The sequence below is a fragment of the Chiloscyllium plagiosum genome, chromosome 5 (genome assembly GCF_004010195.1).
Source record: "Chiloscyllium plagiosum isolate BGI_BamShark_2017 chromosome 5, ASM401019v2, whole genome shotgun sequence".
Taxonomy (NCBI): Eukaryota; Metazoa; Chordata; class Chondrichthyes; order Orectolobiformes; family Hemiscylliidae; genus Chiloscyllium; species Chiloscyllium plagiosum.
Window position 1 is genome coordinate 36,856,104 of NC_057714.1, and position 20,769 is coordinate 36,876,872.

Consider the following 20,769-nt stretch of genomic DNA (forward strand, 5'->3'; position numbering starts at 1 on the left):
TGTTCTATGCTCTATGAATCTTAATAAGCAAAATAAAGCAAATTCTCATAGAGAGTATACTCATTTCATAGAGTCTCTACAGTGTGGAAGCTGGCCTTTCGGCCCAACAAGTCCACACCGACCCTCCGAAGAGTAACCCACCCAGACCCATTTCCCTATATTTCCCCCTTAACTAACACACCTAACACTGTGGGCAATTTAGCATGGCCAATTCACCTGACCTGCACATCTTTTGGACTGTGGGAGGAATCCAGAGCACCCAGAGGAAACCCATGCAGACACGGGGAGGATGTGCAAACGCCACACAGACTGTTCCCCACGGCTGGAATTGAACTGGGGCCCCTGGCGGTGTGAGGCAGCAGTGTTAACCACTGAGCCATCATGCCACCCACAGTTATACAGCACTTTTAGTAGGAAAAAGATGTTGGCAGATGTGGGATTCAGTGGCAGCTCACAGAACAAGAAAGGGTGAAATTCGACCTAATCAGAGCAGGGAAATCATAGTGGGACTTGATTAGATCAGGGATGAGTTCTTAGCAGCTACTTCCAGGGCAAGAATAGCGGTTTTGTATTGCTAAATGTGTTAATTAGATCCAGATGAAGGGTTTACGCTCGAAATGTCAATTGTCCTGCTCCTCGGATGCTGCCTGACCTGCTGTGCTTTTCCTGCACCACTCTCTCGGCCCTTAATTAGATCATGGATGAGTTCTTAGCAGATACTTACAAAGCAAGAATTGCAGTTTTGTATTGCTAAATGGGGAACTGATTATAGAGGGAACGCCTTACCTTTAAAATAATTGAACACTTAAGTGAAGAGCTAGGGGTAACAGCAATATTAGTTTCACGTGATGTGAAGTACTTCACTGAACAATCACTGTTAACCACAGAGATTAGTTTCAAGTGCTATTGCTGTAGAAATTAACATCACTGTAGAAATTAGCCTAGTAGACAGAACAAGTACAATTACACCCAAAAACCACAGCAACCAGGAGAGTATAAGAATGTGAGCTGTGGTTGGACAGGTAGCAGCTGCCTTATAACATCTATGAAGCTGACATCTTTGCACTTGTACCATCCATGTAACTACCACGCTTCTGCAATAAAGACTTCAAGAAGATATTGTGTAGTTCCCGTGCCTGGCTATTCCTATTATCTGGAAAACGTGTATTCAGCAGCAGGGGAGTACAACTTTCATTAATTTGAGTCAGCAGTTAGAATGCATAAATGTAAATTATCAACAGTAATAAAGTGAATTCAGTTGAAGTATCAGATGTTTAAATAATCCAATGAATACCTAATATCTTCACAAAATCACGACTAGTACATCAGTGCAGAGGCCAGCATGTTTCAGGATGTAATTTTTTACAAAGTGAAACTTTCTTAACTATATTCTTGCATCACAAACGTTAAATTGCTAATGCATTGAAAGTCTTCTTTGTAGAATAAATTCTCCTTTACAATAGCAACATAGAATTTTAACATTTTTGGATGCTCATCTCAAGTTAAAGCTGCCAAATAGGGTATTTTTCCAGTAAGATTCTGAGACTCGGCACCAAATGTTCTTGTCTCAAGCTGTTTTACGCTGTTCCACTAGTAATCCTCTGTTCTAATATCCAAATGGCATCCTGATCATTTTCAACTTGCCAAAACCTTGTGGTCTTTTTGAAAATAATGCTAATCAAGAGCAAATTTTGCTATCTCTCCACAGCTGTTCAGAATTAGTTAGCAACATGCCTGGATTACTTCACTTGTGACCATTGTTGGCAGAAATTAAAGATAAATATTAACCAGTCGTCTAGGCTAAAGTAAGGTTAAAAAAAAAGTGTCGCTTTGACATCCAGTTATCTGGCTAACATAGATCAGTGGCGGAAGGATCCATTAAGAGGTATGCTGTAACTGAGTGCCCTCTGTGATTATCAGATGGTTTGAGACCATGAGTATTTTTGTGATGTTCTATTGCAGCTCATTCAAGCATATAAGGCTTAATTTTTTTAAAAAAATGATAGCAATTGTGGTGTAATCAAAATTGCATAGTTATTTTATTATTTGCAGTTAATAAATGTAGCTGCTCATCTTGTAGGTGGCTGTTCTGCAGTGAACCAACCTTATGCTGACAGATCATGTAATCCACCATGTACTAAGCCTCATACATACTGCTCTGAGGTAGGTGTTGACCGCCAACAGTAATACATAATTCCTGAATATCCTACTTTCTATCATTTTGAACGTTGCAATGTTTCAACAGGCATGTTGAATGAATGATTGTATTTCAACTGCTTAATCCTTCATTTTTCATATTTAGTCTGCAGTTTGTGTCTGTGAAGAAGGTTACACAGAGGTGGTGACAACTGACAATTTGCTGGACCAGTGCACCATGATCCCAGTGTTGGAGATACCATCAGTAGAGGAAAAAAAAGCAGATGTGAAGACTAGTCGAGCCATCAACCCAACCGAAACCTATGACAATGAACAAGGGCATTCAGGACACATGTGGTTCTTACAGCCCTTTGGAGCAGGTCAGATAAAAAGTCAGGCTCAAAAATCTTAATCTCATTTCAATAGATTTTTTAAATCTTTGACCAATGTGTGGGTTTCATATTTTATCAGAAAGAGACAAACAATAAATGTTAGTACAATTCAGGTTTCTCCATAAGTAAAATTATAAAACTGACTCAAGTATTTATTCGGGTGATTCAAAGATTCCCTGGGAAGTGATTTTAAAACTTTATGCTTTCTATTTAGCATTTTAGTTGCAAAGTAAGACATCTGCACAAATGGAATTAGCTGGTAGTAATGCAATAGAATTATAAGTAGGAACAAATTACTGCAGATGCTGGAATTTGGACTGAAAATAACAAATGCTGGAGATCATAATGGGTCAGACAATATCCATGGAGAGAGAGCAAGCTAATGTTGGTACAGTCGAGAAAAGAAGCGAGTCAAACAGTCAGGGCAGGCAGGGACAAAGCAGAGAACAAGGTAGGACTGATAAATTAAACTGCATTTATTTCAATGCAAGGGGCCTAACAGGGAAGGCAGACGAACTCAGGGCATGGTGAGGAGCTTGGAACTGGGATATCATAGCAATAACAGAAACATGACTCGGGGATGGACAGGACTGGCAGCTTAATGTTCCAGGATACAAATGCTAAAGGAAAGTTAGAAACAGACGCAAGAGAGGAGGGGGAGTGACGTTTTTGATAAGGGATTGCGTTACAGCAGTATTTAGGGAGAAATAAGAAAAGGATGATCACCTCAGAACATAGAACATTACAGTGCAGTACAGGCCCTTCAGCCCTCGATGTTGCGCCGACCTGTAGAACGAATCTGAAGCCCATATAACCCATACTATTCCATTCTCGTCCGTATGCCTATCCGATGACCATTTAAATGCCCTTAAAGTTGGCAAGTTTACTACTGTTGCAAATTGGGATTGTCCCCCTAATAGTCAGCAGGAAATTGAGAAACAAATTTGTAAGGAGGTTTCAGTTATCTGTAAGGGTGGTTTGGGTAGGGGATTTTAACTTTCCAAATATAGACTGGGACTGCCATAGTGTTAAGGGTTTAGATGGAGAGGTATTTGTTAACAATAACAAGAGGTATTGTTAAGACAATTTTCTGATTCAGTATGTAGATGTACCTACTAGAGGAGGTTCAAAACTTGACCTACTCTTGGGAAATAAGGCAGGGCGGGTGACTAGGTGTCAGTGGGGGAGCAATTTGGGGCCAGCAACCATAATTGTATTAGTTTTAAAATAGTGATGGAAAAAGATAGACCAGATCAAAAGTTGAAGTTCTAAATTGGAGGAAGGCTAATTTTGGTGGTAGTGGGCAAGAATTTTCAAAAGCTAATTTGGAGTAGATGTTCGCAGGTAAAGGGACTGCAGGAAAATGGGAAGCCTTCAGAAATGAGATAACAAGAATCCAGAGATTGTATATTCCTGTTAGGGTGAAAGGAAAGGTGGTAGTTCTAGGGAATGCTGGATGACGAGAGAAATTGAGGGTTTGGTTAAAAAAAGAAAGAAGCATATGTAAGGTATAGACAGGATAGATTGAGTGAGTCCTTAGAAGAGTATAAAGGCAATAGGAGTATACTTAAGAGGGAAATCAGGAGGGCAAAAAAGGGGACATGAGATAGCTTTGGCAAATGGAGTTAAGGAGAATCCATAAGGTTTTTACAAATACATTCAGGACAAAGGGTAACTAGGGAGAGAATAAGGCCCCTCAAAGATCAGCAAGGCTGCCTTTGTGTGGAGCCACAGGAGATGATGGAGATACTAAATGGGTATTTTGCATCAGTGTTTACTGTGAGAAGGACGTGGAAGATATAAAATGTAGCAAAATAGATGATGACATCTTGACAAATATCCATATTACAGCGGACGAGGTGCTGGATGTCTTGAAATGCATAAAAGTGGATAACTCCCCAGGACCTGATCAGGTGTACCCTCGAACTCTGTGGGAAGCTAGGGAAGTGATTGCTCAGCCTCTTGCTGACATATTTGTATCATCGATAGTCACAGGTGAGACGCCGGAAATCTGGAAGTTGGCTAACTTGGTGCCACTGTTTAAGAAGGGTGGTAAGGACAAGCCAGAGAACTATAGACCGGTGAGCCTGACATCAGTGGTGGGCAAAGTGTTGGAGGAAATCCTGAGGGACAGGATGTACATGTATTTGGAAAGGCAAGGACTGATTAGGGATAGTCAACATGGCTTTGTGCATAGGAAATCATGTCTCACAAACTTGATTGAGTTTTTTGAAAAAGTAACAAAGAGGATTGATGAGGACAGAGTGGTAGATGTGATCTACATGGACTTCAGTAAGGTGTTCGACAAGGTTCCCCATGGGAGACTGATTAGCAAGGGTAGATCTCACAAAATACAGAGAGAACTAGCCATTTGGATACAGAAATGGCTTGAAGGTAGAAGATAGAGGGTGGTGGTAGAGGATTGTTTTTCAGACTGGAGGCCTGTGACCACAAGGATCGGTGCTGGGTCCACTACTTTTCATCATTTATATCAATGATTTGGATGTGAACATAGGAGGTATAGTTAGTAAGTTTGCAGATGACACCAAAATTGGAAGTATAGTGGACAGTGAAGAAGGTTACCTCAGATTACAATGGTATCTTGGTCAGATGGGCCAATGGGCTGAGGAGTAGCAGATGAAGTATAATTTAAATAAATGTGAGGTGTTGTATTTTGGAAAGGCAAATCTTTTCAGGACTTATACACTTAATGGTAAGCTCCGAGGGAGTGTTGCTGAACAAAGAGACCTTGGAGAGCAGGTTTATAGCTCCTTGAAAGTAGATTCACAGGTAGGTAGGAGAGTGAAGTAGGTGTTTGGTATGCTTTCCTTTATTGGTCAGAGTATTGAGTACAAGAGTTGGGAGGTCATGTTGCGGCTGTACAGAATGTTGGTTAGGCCAATTTTGGAATATTGCATGCTGTTGTGGTCTCCTTCCTATCGAAAGGATGTTGTGAAACTTGAAATGGTTCAGAAAAGATTTACAAGAATGTTGCCAGGGTTGGAGGCAGAGGTTGAATATGCTAGGGCTGTTTTCCCTGGAGCATCGGAGGCTGAGAAGTGACCTTATACAGATTTATAAAATCATGAAGGGCATGGACAGCATAAATAGACAAGGTCATTTTCCTGGGGTGAGGGAGTTCAGAACTAGAGGGCATAGGTTTAGGGTGAGAGGGGAAAGATATAAAAGAGACCTAAGGGGCAACTTTTTCATGCAGACAGTGGTGCGTGTATGGAATGAGCTGCCAGAGGAAGTGGTAGAGGCTGGTACAATTGCAACATTTAAAAGGGATCTGGATAGGTATATGGATAGGAAGGGTTTGGAGGGATATGGGCCAGGTGCTGGCAGGTGGGACTAGATTGGGTTGGGATATCTGATCGGCATGGACGGGTTGGACTGAAGGGTCTGTTTCCATGCTGTACATCTCTATGACTCTAGAGCTGATGAGGAGTCATCTGGACTCGAAATGTTAGCTTGCTCTCTCCCCATGGATGTTGTTGTACCAGTATTTGGTGTATTCATTGTGGAATTATAAGACTGTTTAATTTTTATTGTGTTGGAAATGTCTGGGTTTGGTGCGGTAACACTCTTGATGCTGTTATGACAATAATGCTTACAACTACATTTCCTCATGCTGCAACTAACCTGAAGATGAATATTTTCTCTTTATTGCTTGTACTAAATCCCTTGGCTCTGAGGATATTGTCCTGGATTTTGTGGTTGTAATGCCAGTGAATCCATTAGCAATTGCCTTTGTCACTCTTGAAACTGACAGCAACTTCCTGGAGTCCACACGTACATTAAAAGTAGAAATAGTGAAGTTACTGTACTTGATTCTGTGTTTCTCTGTAAGGTGCACTGTCAAAGTCTTGAGACAGCAATTGGAAATCATTGAACTGCTTCGTGCTGTAAAATCATTGATCAAAACTCCTGAAAAATGATTCGGAGATGCCGGTGTTGGACTGGGGTTTACAAAGTTAAAAATCACACAACACCAGGTTATAGTCCAACAGGTTTAATTGGAAGCACAGTAGCTTTCGGAGCGACGCTGATGAAGGAGCGTTGCTCCGAAAACTAGTGTGCTTCCAATTAAACCTGTTGGACTATAACCTGGTGTTGTGTGATTTTTAACCCTGAAAAATGAAACTTTGTCAATGATGTGTAATTGGCTTTTAACAGTATTTTATGTCATAAATAATGTTTAAGGACCCCTTTAAATCTAGAAACATTACTTACAAATGTCAACATTTTGCACAATTATTAAATAATGCATAATTTTAATATAATGTCATTTTTTTTAGATTTTGACATTTTGACTTGGAATGTGAATGTTTAAATCTTTATTTTTCTCTTTAAAACTTGAAGATAGTAAAGGATCATTCGTACATTTCACTACTTGGTTAGTTTTTTGTGAGTTTCCTTTTAAGAAATGCGTTGTTTTCCCCTCTTCATTGTTTCTGGAAGTCCAACTATCTTCTTGACTTAAGACCAAGTTCGAATTAATATCAGGTTAGGTAAATCCCATGTAACATAGCTAGATAATTATAGACAGATATCTTTCAGATCAGTGGAGTGATGTTGTGGCTTCAGTCTGACTGTAAATTATTGGCCAATATCTGTACTTCCCTGCTTGAAATAATTCACTACATATTGTTCAAACTAATGGTTATTTGCAATATAATTATAGTATTGTGTCAGAATATGGAACTGGGTATGATTGCAGTTTACAATATATAGTTGCCGTCTGAAATAAAACCATGAATAAAGAAAATTGTAACTGCTGGAAATCTGAAATTGAACCATAAAATATAGGAAATGTACAATCAATTAATCAGCATATGTAAAAGACAAGTTAAATCATCAGCTCTGTATCTTCATTGATTCTGACAGAGTACTCATCTAAATCAGGTATGTATAGAAATGACCCAGTCTTGAGACATCTTTGAGCAAAAGTACAGCTCTAGTCATGCAGACTGCCAACACAAATAACATTAAAGAATATAAATAACAGGATAGAGACACAGAGGCCTACCTCACATATTTGTATTTGATGTGCTGGGATAGAACATGTTGTAAGATAAATAAAATAAGGTGCATGCAAAGAATATTCTTTTTAAATCACTAAGCACTTGCACAGAAAAACAGGCAGCTTTGACTGAACCAGTTTATTATTCATAAGGACAGCGTTTTGGATGCCCAGGATAATTTTCTTCTCATTAGATCAGGATATCAGTCAACAATCTGAACAATCTAACAATATTAGCTATAATTGTTTTTATTTTCATCATTTTTTTTTAGTATGGATAATAATTTTAGTCCTCAAATGTCATTACACTCTGAGCTTAGTACAAACTGACAGAGTCCTGGTAAGAATGCATAAGATGCTGCAGTGTATTGTTTGGCTTTATATGTATGTGTCCTTGTATGTACCGCAGTCACCTACTGTTTGATCCCTCCTGGCTATGTAGCTATCATTGCTGTTTAATTATCAAGTCATATCTCAGGTAGCTATTGTGACTGCTTGAACTGTTGAATAAATCCCAGAAAGCTGGGTTGAATATAGTGTCTTATTGAGACTACACCATTCAGTTAAGCTACAAGATTTGTTTTCTGTTTCCTTCTTAACTAAGACATTGAGAGTGAGTTTTCCCCTCCTTTAAGGTGACAAAATAGGTAGCAAGAAAGGGGAAAAATGGGCAACTTTGCCCTGGAGAGAAACTTATTCCTTTCTTGCCCTTCGCTAATCTAATGAAACATTTGGCAAGATGTCCATGGGAGACTTTCTTAACCCACCAGCAATTGAAGGCTTTTAAGTGGTCAATAAATGGTCACTTCAGACTTCAACCCAGCACTTCCCGATCACCTGTCTCCCCAAGGAACAAGAAAGGTGGCTGGTTTCCCTACCGTGAAAACCAGGCAACGAATTTGTTTTTGGGAGGCGGGGGGAGCAGTGTGATGGTTATGATTGTCTAAACCTGGTTGAAACTGGAGGCAGGAATTATGGGCAAGGCGTGGTCTTTGAGGCCATTTCTCTGGGCATTACCCTCAATCTCCATGGACTCCCTTTTTCCCATGTTGAAAATCCCACAACAGGAAAATAACGAAGACATGTCTTGTTGGCATTGGGTCACCTCTAGGTTAGGCCACGACAGGAAAACGTTTAGGACCCAGATGCAGTCAGCCTCTGGTTGGCTGGCAGCTTCTGGCGATCCAACATGCCAGTGTCGAAGTATATAATAGGTCAAAACCCTCACCAATGCACAGCCTATCAATCCTTAATAAGCAATAGGCTGGGTTATATCAGCAATGGGATCACGGCATGCATATCAGTACCCACACTTAACAAACTGAAGGAAAAATTTCAGCCTGAGTTCAGATGAACTAAAGTTCTCTGGGTGCCATCTTTCCCTCCAGGCCTTTTGGATGTAACTTCCAATATGAGTTCAGATATTTGATTGTGGGGCAATTTATCCTGTTTACATACACAGTGAGAAACTGTCCTTCCTGTATATTTGTTCATTAATTGTATCTTCCTTTTGATGAGGAATGATTGACACCTCACCCAGTATTCCTGTGAAATAATCTATTGGGGGTAATTTTAATTTTGAATGATGGTGCCAAATGGGCAATATGAAGTTAATTGCAAATTACATTATACATTACACCTGATTTTCCTATCTCATTAAATTCAGTGGAAAGAAAAATGATGCGGCATGCACAATACCCAGTCATTTTGATATTGCTAAACTTCCCAAAGGTAAAATTTCCTTCATAGCGTGATATACTATATTGTACAAATTGGAAATATCACCGTTTTGATCAGTACCAAGTTAGCTGATCTTAATTGGGTTGGCACTAGCAGCACAGCATTTGTCCTCTGGAGCCCTGGGCTAAGATTAGATATATTTTTCTCTGATGTCAAGTATATGACTCTTCTGGTTTGCTTCCAATCAATTTAACATTCCAGAAAAAAAAATGAATAAAACAAATTCCATGGTACCTACTAAATGTTATATTTTTTGTCTTCTGTCATTTCTTCTCCGGTGGGTGTCAACTGCTTTCTAGAAAGTCGCTATGCAGATGTACAAATGCTTGTTATTAGATCTGAGTCTTTCCAGTGAATGTTAGCAAACCTTTCAAATATTGTGGAAGGCAGGGGAAGGGGTTGTGAATTACAATGGAGCCTAACCCAATCCTTCACCAATATGCACTTCAGACAAAGCCCAGTCTGTCCAGCCTTCCCTTGGAAGATGATTTGTTCATTCCAGCTAGTAGTCTCATAAACCTTCTCCAAACTACCTTCAAAGCATTTGCATATTTCTTCAAGTAAGGATATCAAAAACTGCACATAGTATTCAAGATATGGGCTCACAACTGCCCTGTATAACTAAAGAACTTTTTGTTGTGGTTCTTTTTAGAGAACTTTTTAGTAAGTACTGAAAATTACACCTTGAGAGTCTTGAAGGCAAAATGTTTCAGACTGATTGTTAGTGCGTTTATAGAATCACAGAATCAAGAATCGTTACTGTGCAGAAAGAGACCATTCGGTACATCGTGCCTGTACTAGTTGAATGACCAAGTGCTAAACCCCTTCCCTGTCTCTGCATATCATTCCTATCCGATTATCATCCAATATGGGCTTGAATGCCTCAATCAATCCTGCCTCCACCACATTGCCTAATCTATCCAGTCTGCTCGTGATTTTGAAAATCTTTATTGAATCACCACTCAGCCTTCTTCCCGTCTTCTCACCAAGAAGAATAGCCCCAACTTCTTCAATCTATCCTCACAACTGATGTTTCGCATACCTGGAATTATTGTTATAGATCTCTCTTCCTCCAACAAGTTCATGTATTTCCTATAATATCATGCTCACAAATGTGCGCAATACTCAAGCACATGTTTTGTACAAGGTTAACATCACCTCCTTGCTCTTGAGCTTTATTAATAGGGGCATTGAGTACAAGACACCATCTGCTTTATTAACTGCTCTCTGCACTTGTCCTGCCACCTTCAATAATCTATGCACATAGATATTCAGGTCTTTCTGCTCTTAAACCTCCTTTAGAATTGTACCCCTATTTTATAATGTCTTTCAATGTTGTTCTGAATAAAGTACATCACCTCACAATTCTCTGTATTGAACCTCATCTGCCATCTATCCACTCACTCCACTAAATTGTCAATGCCCTTTTGATATTCTGGACTGTCCTGCTCACAGTTTATAATTCTTCCAAGAACTACAATGTCATCTGCAAACATTGAAATTATCCCCTTCACACCAAGATCCAGATTGATAATATATATCAGGAAAAGCAAGGGTTTCAATTCCAACCATTGGGGAAATCCACAGAGGGTAGAGCAGTTCCTCCAGCCCAGAAAATGTCAATCGATCATTATTGTCTGTCATCCAAGTCTTCTGAGAGTTGACTCCAAGGAAAATTAGAAGCATTAACTTTTGTGGTTTGTTGATTCGGCACATATTTTATGAACGGTTTTCATTCCGATTATGCTCCTTAAATGCCAGTACAAGATTAAAGTTGTTTGTAGAGTTGACCAAACTCCCTTTGTTTTCTTTTTCCTTTGCGAATAGCCACTACCTGTTCTAATCTATTCTATTTCCATTGATCTGAACTGTCTATTTTCTCAACACAATCGCTTCTCTCTCCTGAAACATCTAGAAGGCCACTGTGATTCTTTCGGACTTTCATATTTTTGCAACAAGCAAAAGCCAATGATCACCCAGATAAGCTGTGCTTTTTTGTGTGTGTGATCTCCATTGCTGTTAATCCTTGCATTAAATAAGAGGCATTTTGTAAGGGATTAAAATCTATAAATTGAATCTTTACATATTATGCTTATGGTTTGTTAGAAAACATATGAGTAAGCTTGATGACAATGCTGGAAACATCGAAAGAAAAATGGCCATGCAAGCATCAAGGAATGATATCATACTGACCTCTGTTGGAAGAGAAGTGAAGTGCAAATAAGTTATTGCCTGCCAATGAGCATCCTGCAAATTTAAAATAAAAACTGAAAAGCCTAGGAATAATCAATGATCAGGCAGTCTCTATAAAGAGGGAAACAGAGTTAATGAGAAAGGTTGTGAATTTTTTGGAAAAACTCTTATTTCTCTCGATCCATCATTTTTCACCCTCCTTGAGTTACCAGGTTACCTGAGGCTTGGTAAACCCAACTGTTCAAAATTGAATCTGAAATGGCAATAACAGTGAGCTGTGCAATATTTCAACACTTCTCATATTCATTCCTAGACTATAGGCATTGCTGGCTGTGCTATTATTTATTGGCTATCACTAAATGCCTTTGAGAAGGTGGTGGTGACACTCTTGCTTTAACTGGTCAGTCCATCTGGTATAGGCATTCCCTCACTTCCTCAATACTGAAGGGAAATCTTCCACATTTGAGGCAGTGGTAGTGGAGGAATGACAATATAATTCCAAGTGAGGATGGTATTTGATTTGGAGGGTAAATGGCAAGCTGGTGGTGTTCCTTTGCATATCTGTCGATCTGTTACTGTTACGTTTCAATGTGGTAGAGGTTGCAGGTTTAGAAGTGGCTGTCAAGGAACCTTAGCAAGTTGATACAACATATCTTGTAGATGTAACTGCTACCACTGTATGCCAATGTGGAGGAAATGAATCTTTAAGATGGTGAATGGGGTGCAGACTACTTTGGCCTGGATTGTATGAAGCCTCTTGAGATTTGTTGGAGATGCACTCATCAGGCAACAGGCGAATATTCAGTCATACTCCTGACATGTGCCTGTAGATGGCAGGCAGGCAATAGGTATCCAGGAGGTATTTATTCGCCTCGGAAATTCCAGCTTCTAACAAGTCATTGTAGTCATAGTATTTGGCTGGGCTAATGAAATTTCTATCAATAGCAATGCCTTAAGCTATTGATTTTGAGTGTTACAGCAACTGAAAATGCCATTGAATGTCAATATTAAATCATAAGATTTAACTTGACTCCCCATCCTACAGGAGTTCACCACACTCTACATCCCTCCCTCAAAACTTCACCAGTGCATTTCTGCCTCTGTTAAAATCAGAAGTGGATGAGTTGAAGGCAGTTCACGGTCAACACCCATATTTTCAAAACTTAAAGTCCCACCAACCCAAGCCCATCTACATCTTGACATTAGAATCCCCCTTACTGCTTCACGTTGTATGTTTCCAGAGAACTGAAATAAATTGGAGGAGTCACAGGTTTTCATCAAGTCGAGAGGCAGGAAAAGGTGAAAGGCACAAAGACCTAAGGGGAAAGTGTTTTACTAGAGGGAAAAACAGAAGAGATGAACAACCGAAGTGTAAGGATCTGGGCTTCTATACCTCCTTTAATTTTTGTTTTGGTTCTTGTCTGAATATGACCTTTCGCACAGTGTTAGCACAGCTTTACCCTCTGTTGGCATTTGTGCTCATCTGCCTCCTAGCTTATCATGGATGTTCCTTTTTCCTAATGTTGCTCTTTCTTAAACAGGTGTCATCTCTAAATATTTCTAATTAATTTGTAATTAAAAGCCATTGAAACATTTAAAAATTCATGGCTCCCTCAACAGAGCGTCAGATAGACAGTAAGGCTTCCTCAGCATGGGGTCAGATAGACAGCAAAGTTCCCTTAATATTTGGCCCATTTAGTCTATTCTGTCCAAGCTATCTACCTGAAACATTAACACTGTTGCTCTTTCCAAAGCTGTTGCCAGATCTGCTGGGGATTTCCAGCAATTTCATTTCAGATTTCCAGCATTCACAATTCTTGCTATTGTATCTTATAAACTTACTGAAACACAAGAGTAATTTCTCATATTGTACAACTTCTAATTGGGTGAACAAGCATGATGGGATGAACTGGACATTTTCTCCCATTAAAAGGCTGTATGACATTTTGAAGTGAAAGTATAAGATGTCATTATGCTTCATGAATCCTATATTACTCACATATTCCTAAAGGTACTTCTAGGATTCAGGGTCAGTAGCGTTAATGTCACTAGTACTAGAATCACACTATGACATCTGATGAGATGTGTGGCAAGGCAGACTAGATGAACCAATGGTCTTTCCTTGCCCAACCCATGCACCACCTTATAAAGCATTAAGAAATCTACTGCAAATGATTCTATGTATGGACTAGGTTGTTTCACCAACTATTTGTTTACCTTAGCTGCTTTATTAAAATGTTATAGAAGTATGTGAGAAAAGTAGGCTTTAGAGCAACAAGAAAAATATAACAATATGGCAAAGAATTATACAAATATTAACACTGCTTCAGAATAAATCTACTGTTTTGGGTTACTGTCCATATTCCTTTTAGGTTTCATTTGTGTTCATTATTAAGAGTTAACAAGGTATCTTTACTTTGTAGATGGGAAGCTGAAAACTTGGGTTTATGGTGTGGCAGCAGGAGGTTTTGTCTTAATAATCTTCATTGTCTCTATGAGCTATCTAGCCTGGTAAGTTTGTGGTGTTGTCCCATACCATAGAAATATACAGGCAAAGCTGTAATACTTTCGGGCTTTAAAGGAGTTGAGTGAGAGGACTGTGATTGTGTGCAAACTACTGAACTTCACATTTTATTCAAAATAAATTCCCTTTGAAAATATTAACAAAAATGTTATTAAGAAGCCTTTTTAATGTGCATATCTTTCTTTCAGAATTGTGAAATACCTTTAAATGGACAGGCTAAAAACTAAAGTTTGCAGAGTAAATCTGCAGAGATAGTTAAATAATAGAAATTAATCTCAAAAAAAGCTTGTGTTCTGTATGTAGTTAATCTTTATGTAACTATCTGTTCTGTCCACACAGAACAGCATTATTGAAATACCCCAATGAGTCATGAAACAAAGGGCTACTGTCTAATGCTTACTACGATCCAAACAATGTATTATGTGACATGTCACCTTCAAATCCTTGCATTGCTGCAGGGTCTGTGATCAAATCGCTTTTAAATCAAAAACAGTTTCAGGCAGTAGATTTGGGGGCATTTATAAGCATGATGAAAGCAGCCTTAAGTTTTACTTAATGCAAACACCATTTTGTTAACCTTTCCCCCTTGCATATGCTAACCACTAATTGGTATTTAACATGTTAATTGAGATCTAATATTATGGAAGAAATATTTGCAATACTAATTTCAACTTATCATTGTTTGGCCCGATATCAGCATTATAGTTTCATACAACTGATTGTCGTCCTATTTCTTATGTTTGCAAGAATTAACTTCCAATCTCAAGCTTCACACGCTGGTATTGAATTTTTTTTTGATTGGTTGAAAGTATGTGGTAAATACAACATGATAAAAACATTCCTCTTCATTACCGGATTATGAAACAAATCAAGCTAGGAATGGTTCAGCTGAAATGAAATTTCTAAATTTGTACTGTAAGTAATTTGTCACACTGAGCAAGTCCTAGTTCTTTTTAGATAACATTTGGTGTAATGTTATAAAAAAATGTTTGTATTTCTTGCACACCACCAATCGTGATATGTAAGGTTAGTGCGGAATGAACTATGTTTGCTCTTTGTTTCCACTTGATGTCAAGTATTCTTTGCAGATGTTGTGAATGGTAAGATGCTGTTTAAATTTGGAGCTTCCTTTATGCTATCTGAACCAGCCTTGACTCCCAGCCTCACAGTTGGATCCTGTCTGTTTCAGAGTCATACTTCTAGCTATTAGAACCAGATGCTTTCATCATTTCTTTGCATAGAGTGATCTCCTTAGTGACATTTATTTAGCTCTGTTGGCAGGATGGCTGGTTTGTCATGCCAACAGCACAGGTTCACTTCCATCTTGGCTGAGGTTGCCATGAAGAATCACTCCATCACTTCTCAACCCCACCCCCCCATCTGAGACATGGTGACCCTCAGGTTGAACTCACCAGCAGTCTTCTCTCTGTAATGAGAGAGCAGCTTGTGATCCTCTTTGACTTTGGTGACTTCCATTTTTGTTCATTTACTGAAACAGTGACAATTAATGTAACTGATTTTAACAATTAAGTTAGTTACTTAACTGATTCAATCAATGACATAGCACCTCACACATGGCCAAGCAAATATTTTCACCAGGATGTAGTTATTGCTGCTGTTGTTTTGCCTTGATTGGAGTGCCAGGGGAAATCCTGCACATCTCATTTTTTCTCATCATCCAAGATGAAGGTGCTCATTCTTTCTGGTGTTTCAACTGGGTACCTGGGTGGTTGGGCTGATCTGCACTCAGATCACAGATGGTTTCAGTTTTTTTTGTCATGGCATTTCCTCTCTACCTCTGATATGCACTTACTTTCCAAGGAGCCCTTTTAATTTATACTTGGTTGAGCCACATACAGAAATGCTGGAGACATTTTTCCCAAGACTTGAAGTAGATGTCAAAATTCCTAAGTGAAACCCCGACAGTGTTTGTGTAATGCTTCATTTGTCTGCTATGTGAGTGCACCTCAGCCTCAAGCTCCCATTGCTGTTTTTGCTTCAGTGAGTTTCAGGAATTCTGGTTACATCTGACTATATTACTAACATTGGTCATTGCTGAGGTTGTAGGTTAGGGCATCTCAATGATGACTGTGCTCTCAAGGAGTAGTAAATGATGTTAGGAGAAGCAGGGCCTATCAACCAGACAGGACAAGCAACGGTTCTGGGTGAGTTGCAGTTATGATGCACAATGTTGTCACCACAGAGGTTGTTTTATGCACTGGGGGCTGTAATGTGGACCATAGCAACATGTCCCCATGGAATTAGATGGTTCAACTGGGCCCCTGATGAGTGGCCAATTTGCCAACATTCTTGCCAATTACAGCAGTAACATATTAGTCATGTCCCAATCCCCTCCTATCCTATTTTGCCGACTTGCCAACTTGCCACCTCTCACCTCCTTGCCATAGGCAGGTAAAATTCCTACCCAAATGTGACAGTTCTATTTAATTTTCACCCTCCCTTTCCTAAAGGTGTTGATTCCTTCTGTGATATATAGTTTCCCAGGAAAAGATCCCAATCAGGTGTCCCAGCCAAATGATGGCTTTCCAATTGGGAATTAAGAATAAAAGTTTTGGCAGAGTATTGAATATTGGGCCATCCCTTGCTGGCCAATACAGTCCTCACCCTGACAGAAGTCAATATAGAGAATTCTGGTGTTGAAAACTTGACAGGATTTCCACCCCTAATTTGTAATATTATTTACAATGTCTCTAAATGTGATTTTACAGCACCTTGAAATGTGATTAGCTTGCCTCGAGATTAAACCTGAAATATTTTTCTATGCATATTGCTATAATATTGTAACATCATATGATAAGGCATGTTTGCATGCTAATTGTAACTTGAATCTTTGTCCTCCATTATTTGTAGCAAAAAGCCCAAGAAACCACAGAGAAAGCAAAACAATAAGCTGAAACCTTTAACCCTGGCATATGATGGAGATGCTGACATGTAATTTCTCTTGTTGCTTGAAGATCTTTCCCAGTCTTTCTTTATTAGTGTAAGGTATAAACGTGCAGTACCGTATGTCTGGTCTACAGTCTTTTAGAGAATTCTGGGACAGTTTGTCAGTTTCTAGAGCACTGTGACATTTTTACAGGAAGATGGATGGCAAACCATACCACAGGATGTCGTTCTCAGTATAATACAGGCCTCAATGATAATAGCTGCCTATTGTTAACAAGTTGAAATATTGCTGAAGAACTTCTCTGCAATGCACCAAAGCAAATTTTGCTTTTATTTGAAAAGGATGTTCAGACATAATTGAAAAGGAATATTGAACTTTGTATTGCTTTTTGTCCAATGATTTTATATTAAATACAATGATGATGTTTCAGTGTGAGAAAGTTATCCAACTAGGAGTCAACTGAAAACTGCTCACAGACCTAATGTACACTTACCAGAAAGAACAGACCTTCAACTTCAACTATGAACCCAAGACCAGAGCTGTAACAAAATGATGACTTTCCAATATTAATGCAAAAAAGATGCAAAAGTTATCCATCTATCAATGTGAAGGCAACAATTGATGCAGTAACCCAGAATAATATACATGTGCTTGATGATAAGTTAAGGGTAAGAGCAAAAAAGACAGCCAAACTGCTAGAGTTTCTCAAACAGCATGATGCTCAAAAACTGCAAACTTCGATGATAAGAAATACAAATGAAAACTGTTCAACTGGGAAATTGAACTATTAACAGCTTAAATATTTTCTCCTTAACTTTCCACACTTTATGTATGAAACTGTATGAGTATTTCCAACAAGTTAGCCAATTACTCCAGTATATATTGCTGCTGCAAATGGCCATACCTAACTATTAATGTTTCAAACTATGATATTATTTATTCCAATGAATGAAATGGTCTCTTAAATGGCCTGCAGACCATGGTCAGCAACACTTGTTAAATGTGAGACACTTCTTTGCACTATATTAGTGCTGCATGATATGCACTCAACCTGTCATCACTTTAGAAATAGCGTCTTTCGAGCAAAAGTGTCTCACCTCAGTAATATAAAATAGATAGTTTGAAAAGGAGCAAACTAATATTGTTTACTCATGGATTGCAACAGTTCAGCACTGTGGCAAAATGAAATCAGAGTATTTCAGTTAGTGTATGTACAGACATATGTGTGTGTCTATAGTCACTGCAGCTATTTTGTAAAGTGTATTATCGGTGGTCAGTATAGTTGCAGTATTTATAGGCATCTAGTTGAATTTTCTGAAAAATGTAATTGTTCTGATCTTACGTGCTTATGTTGTGCAAACATTCATGAGCTGTTTTGCTAGTTCAATCTTTTATACAGTTTTTCTGTTGCTCCTTTTAAAAGGGTGACATTTTTTGGCTACTTGATGATCATTACCAAAACGTGAGAAACAACAGGATCTGCAGTTAGCAGACAAAAAGACAGAATTTCCAATCATTTCTAATTAAAGCAGCTAACTTGCAGAAAAATCAATGTTGCCACACAGTTCATTTCATTCAAATAAAACTATTAGTGAAAATTATGACATTTGTGGGAATAAGCATCTAGTTAATAATGCTAATTTTCTTAATGCTATATTGCCAGTGCTTTATATGCTGTCCTTAGAAAATAAATTATTATTCTGATACAACATATTCAGGAGTCACTTGTCCAAAAGAATTATGACAGAACTAAGAATCAAAGCATATTAAACATACTGATCATTATTCATTTACATAACATAGTATTTTATTTTGCTCTAAAAGAAACTCTTGCATCAACATTACCTCTTCCAGGAAATTATTGACTCTTTTGGTTCACTGTAATCAGAATATACCTTTCCAATGAATTGATAAGACAAAGTAACTATTACCTGCTGGATCATGGTATATGGTGTGTCTAAGGAAACAGAGTAATTTTTTACAATCTGAAATTCCGTTAAGACATTGGGAGTTTTATTTCTGATTCTAAAGGTATAAACAAATTGTATCGGTGGTCAGTGTGCTGACATCTGTCACCTTACTGAAAGAAATTGTCAGTAAGGAGTTGTCACCACACATGAAATTAACTCATACTGTTTCTCCCAGCAGGTTGCTTGCATGCTTATTGAATGAAAGTGGCATCTGCAAAAAGAATGTGTTTCTCTTTCATTCCAATGGTTTACTGTTAATTTGTAGATATTGTCATTTCTTTTTATTTTTTAAATTATGTATATTTTCTTTTTTAATTAAAGCAATGTTTATGTACACCCTCCAAACTTTTGTGGAGGTAAATGAATCCAAATTTTATTGAGTAATGATTATATTTAAGATGAAAGATGTGGCACGTGCTTTATAGCAGGTTACTGTTTGATAACATTTATTCAACCTGAAGCATTAAATAAACATATTGTCAACAGTTGAATTATTTATTTGCATTAATTTTAGTTGATCAGACATTCAAAGGCTTTGAAGCTAAATTCAAGTGAAACAGCATCTTTGCTACTGATCCCTATTCTCCACATTGCATTTGCACACCGTTATTTTGTCAGAAATGCCAGTGGGTGTTGCAGATTCTGGCTCCTGCCTCCGGAGAGAGGAGGATTCCATTTGGTCTCACCAACATCCCACTCTCCACTGCCTCTGGCTTAGCCAATTCTGCAGTATGTAAGTTTCCACAATGCAATAGACCACATTCCAGTTCCTCAGCTTCTGCCCCTGAGTAGGAGAATGAAATAGGACAGTGACTGGAGGAGCAGCTGTTCAGGAGTACTGCTGGACTTGCCTGGACCTATGGAGAAGTGGGATTGGGTGGAGTGAGAGCAGCCTCTTGATGGAGTTTGAGTGGGATGGAAAGCTGTTAGAAAAGAGAAAGCAGGACCAGGGGATCTTACATGATCTTATATGAACATGGAAAATAGTTGGTGAATGGACATGAAGGAAGGATAATGAAGCGTTATAAAGTCGGTATGCTTTGGTAAGCCACAAAGATCAGTTGAGTCGTGTCAGCTATTTAGAATATTAGTAAATGACTTCAGAGCCAAGGAGAGGGGGTGAGTTCATACAGCAATAGTCCCCATCTACCATATCTTAAGGGGTGTTTTGGGGTCAGCTGGCATCACCCCATCTGCAAGCAATCTGAGCATGGGTGTCCCTGGACCCAAGAGAGACTGAATCAGTGGGTGGTTGTTGCTTCAGTCAAAATTCTGTGTTTCACACACACCTCTCATTATAGGCTTTCCTCTCCTGCATTTGCTACTGATAGGTTCACAGCTTAAAGCTATCATTATCACTGGAGAATAAGTAGTAGGAAAACTAATTTCGCTAAAGGCTGATAGCACCCTGGACCTGAAAGCTTGTGGTTGCTACAAAAGCAGATGTACTGGGAGTAATTTCCCAAAATTCACAGGATTAAAGAAATGTCCCAGTGGAAAAACCATAAATCTAATGCCATTTTATTCTTATTATTTTTGGGGCATTGAGGGAATCATTTTGCAATCAAATCAAGTCAACATGGTTTTGTGAAGGGGAAATCACATTTGACAAATTTATCATCATTATTTGAGGATGTAATAAATACTAGAGACAATGGGGAGCTAGTAAGCAGTATATTTGATTTTAAAAAGGCATTCCATGTGCTGGCATAGAACATAGAACAGTACAGCAAAGGACAGGCCCTTCAGCCCACGATGTTGTGCCGACCATTGATCCTCATGTATGCACCCTCAAATTTCTGTGAACATATGCATGTCCAGCAGTCTCTTAAATGTCCCCAATGACCTTGCTTCCACAACTGCTGCTGGCAACGCATTCC

General features: G+C 38.7%; 1 protein-coding gene across 2 annotated transcripts in view; it reads left to right on the forward strand.

Moving 5' to 3' along the window:
* LOC122549803 (thrombospondin type-1 domain-containing protein 7A-like) overlaps window positions 1-19,374 on the forward strand; it is a 589,911-nt gene extending 570,537 nt beyond the window's left edge. For both annotated transcript variants that reach the window (XM_043689852.1, XM_043689854.1), the window contains 4 exons: window positions 2,081-2,163; window positions 2,303-2,516; window positions 13,911-13,998; window positions 16,883-19,374. In XM_043689852.1, the coding sequence (XP_043545787.1) occupies window positions 2,081-2,163; window positions 2,303-2,516; window positions 13,911-13,998; window positions 16,883-16,967 (470 nt within the window). In that variant the 3' untranslated portion in view covers window positions 16,968-19,374. The remainder of the gene's footprint in view (window positions 1-2,080; window positions 2,164-2,302; window positions 2,517-13,910; window positions 13,999-16,882) is intronic.
* The last annotated feature ends 1,395 nt before the right edge of the window (window positions 19,375-20,769 follow it).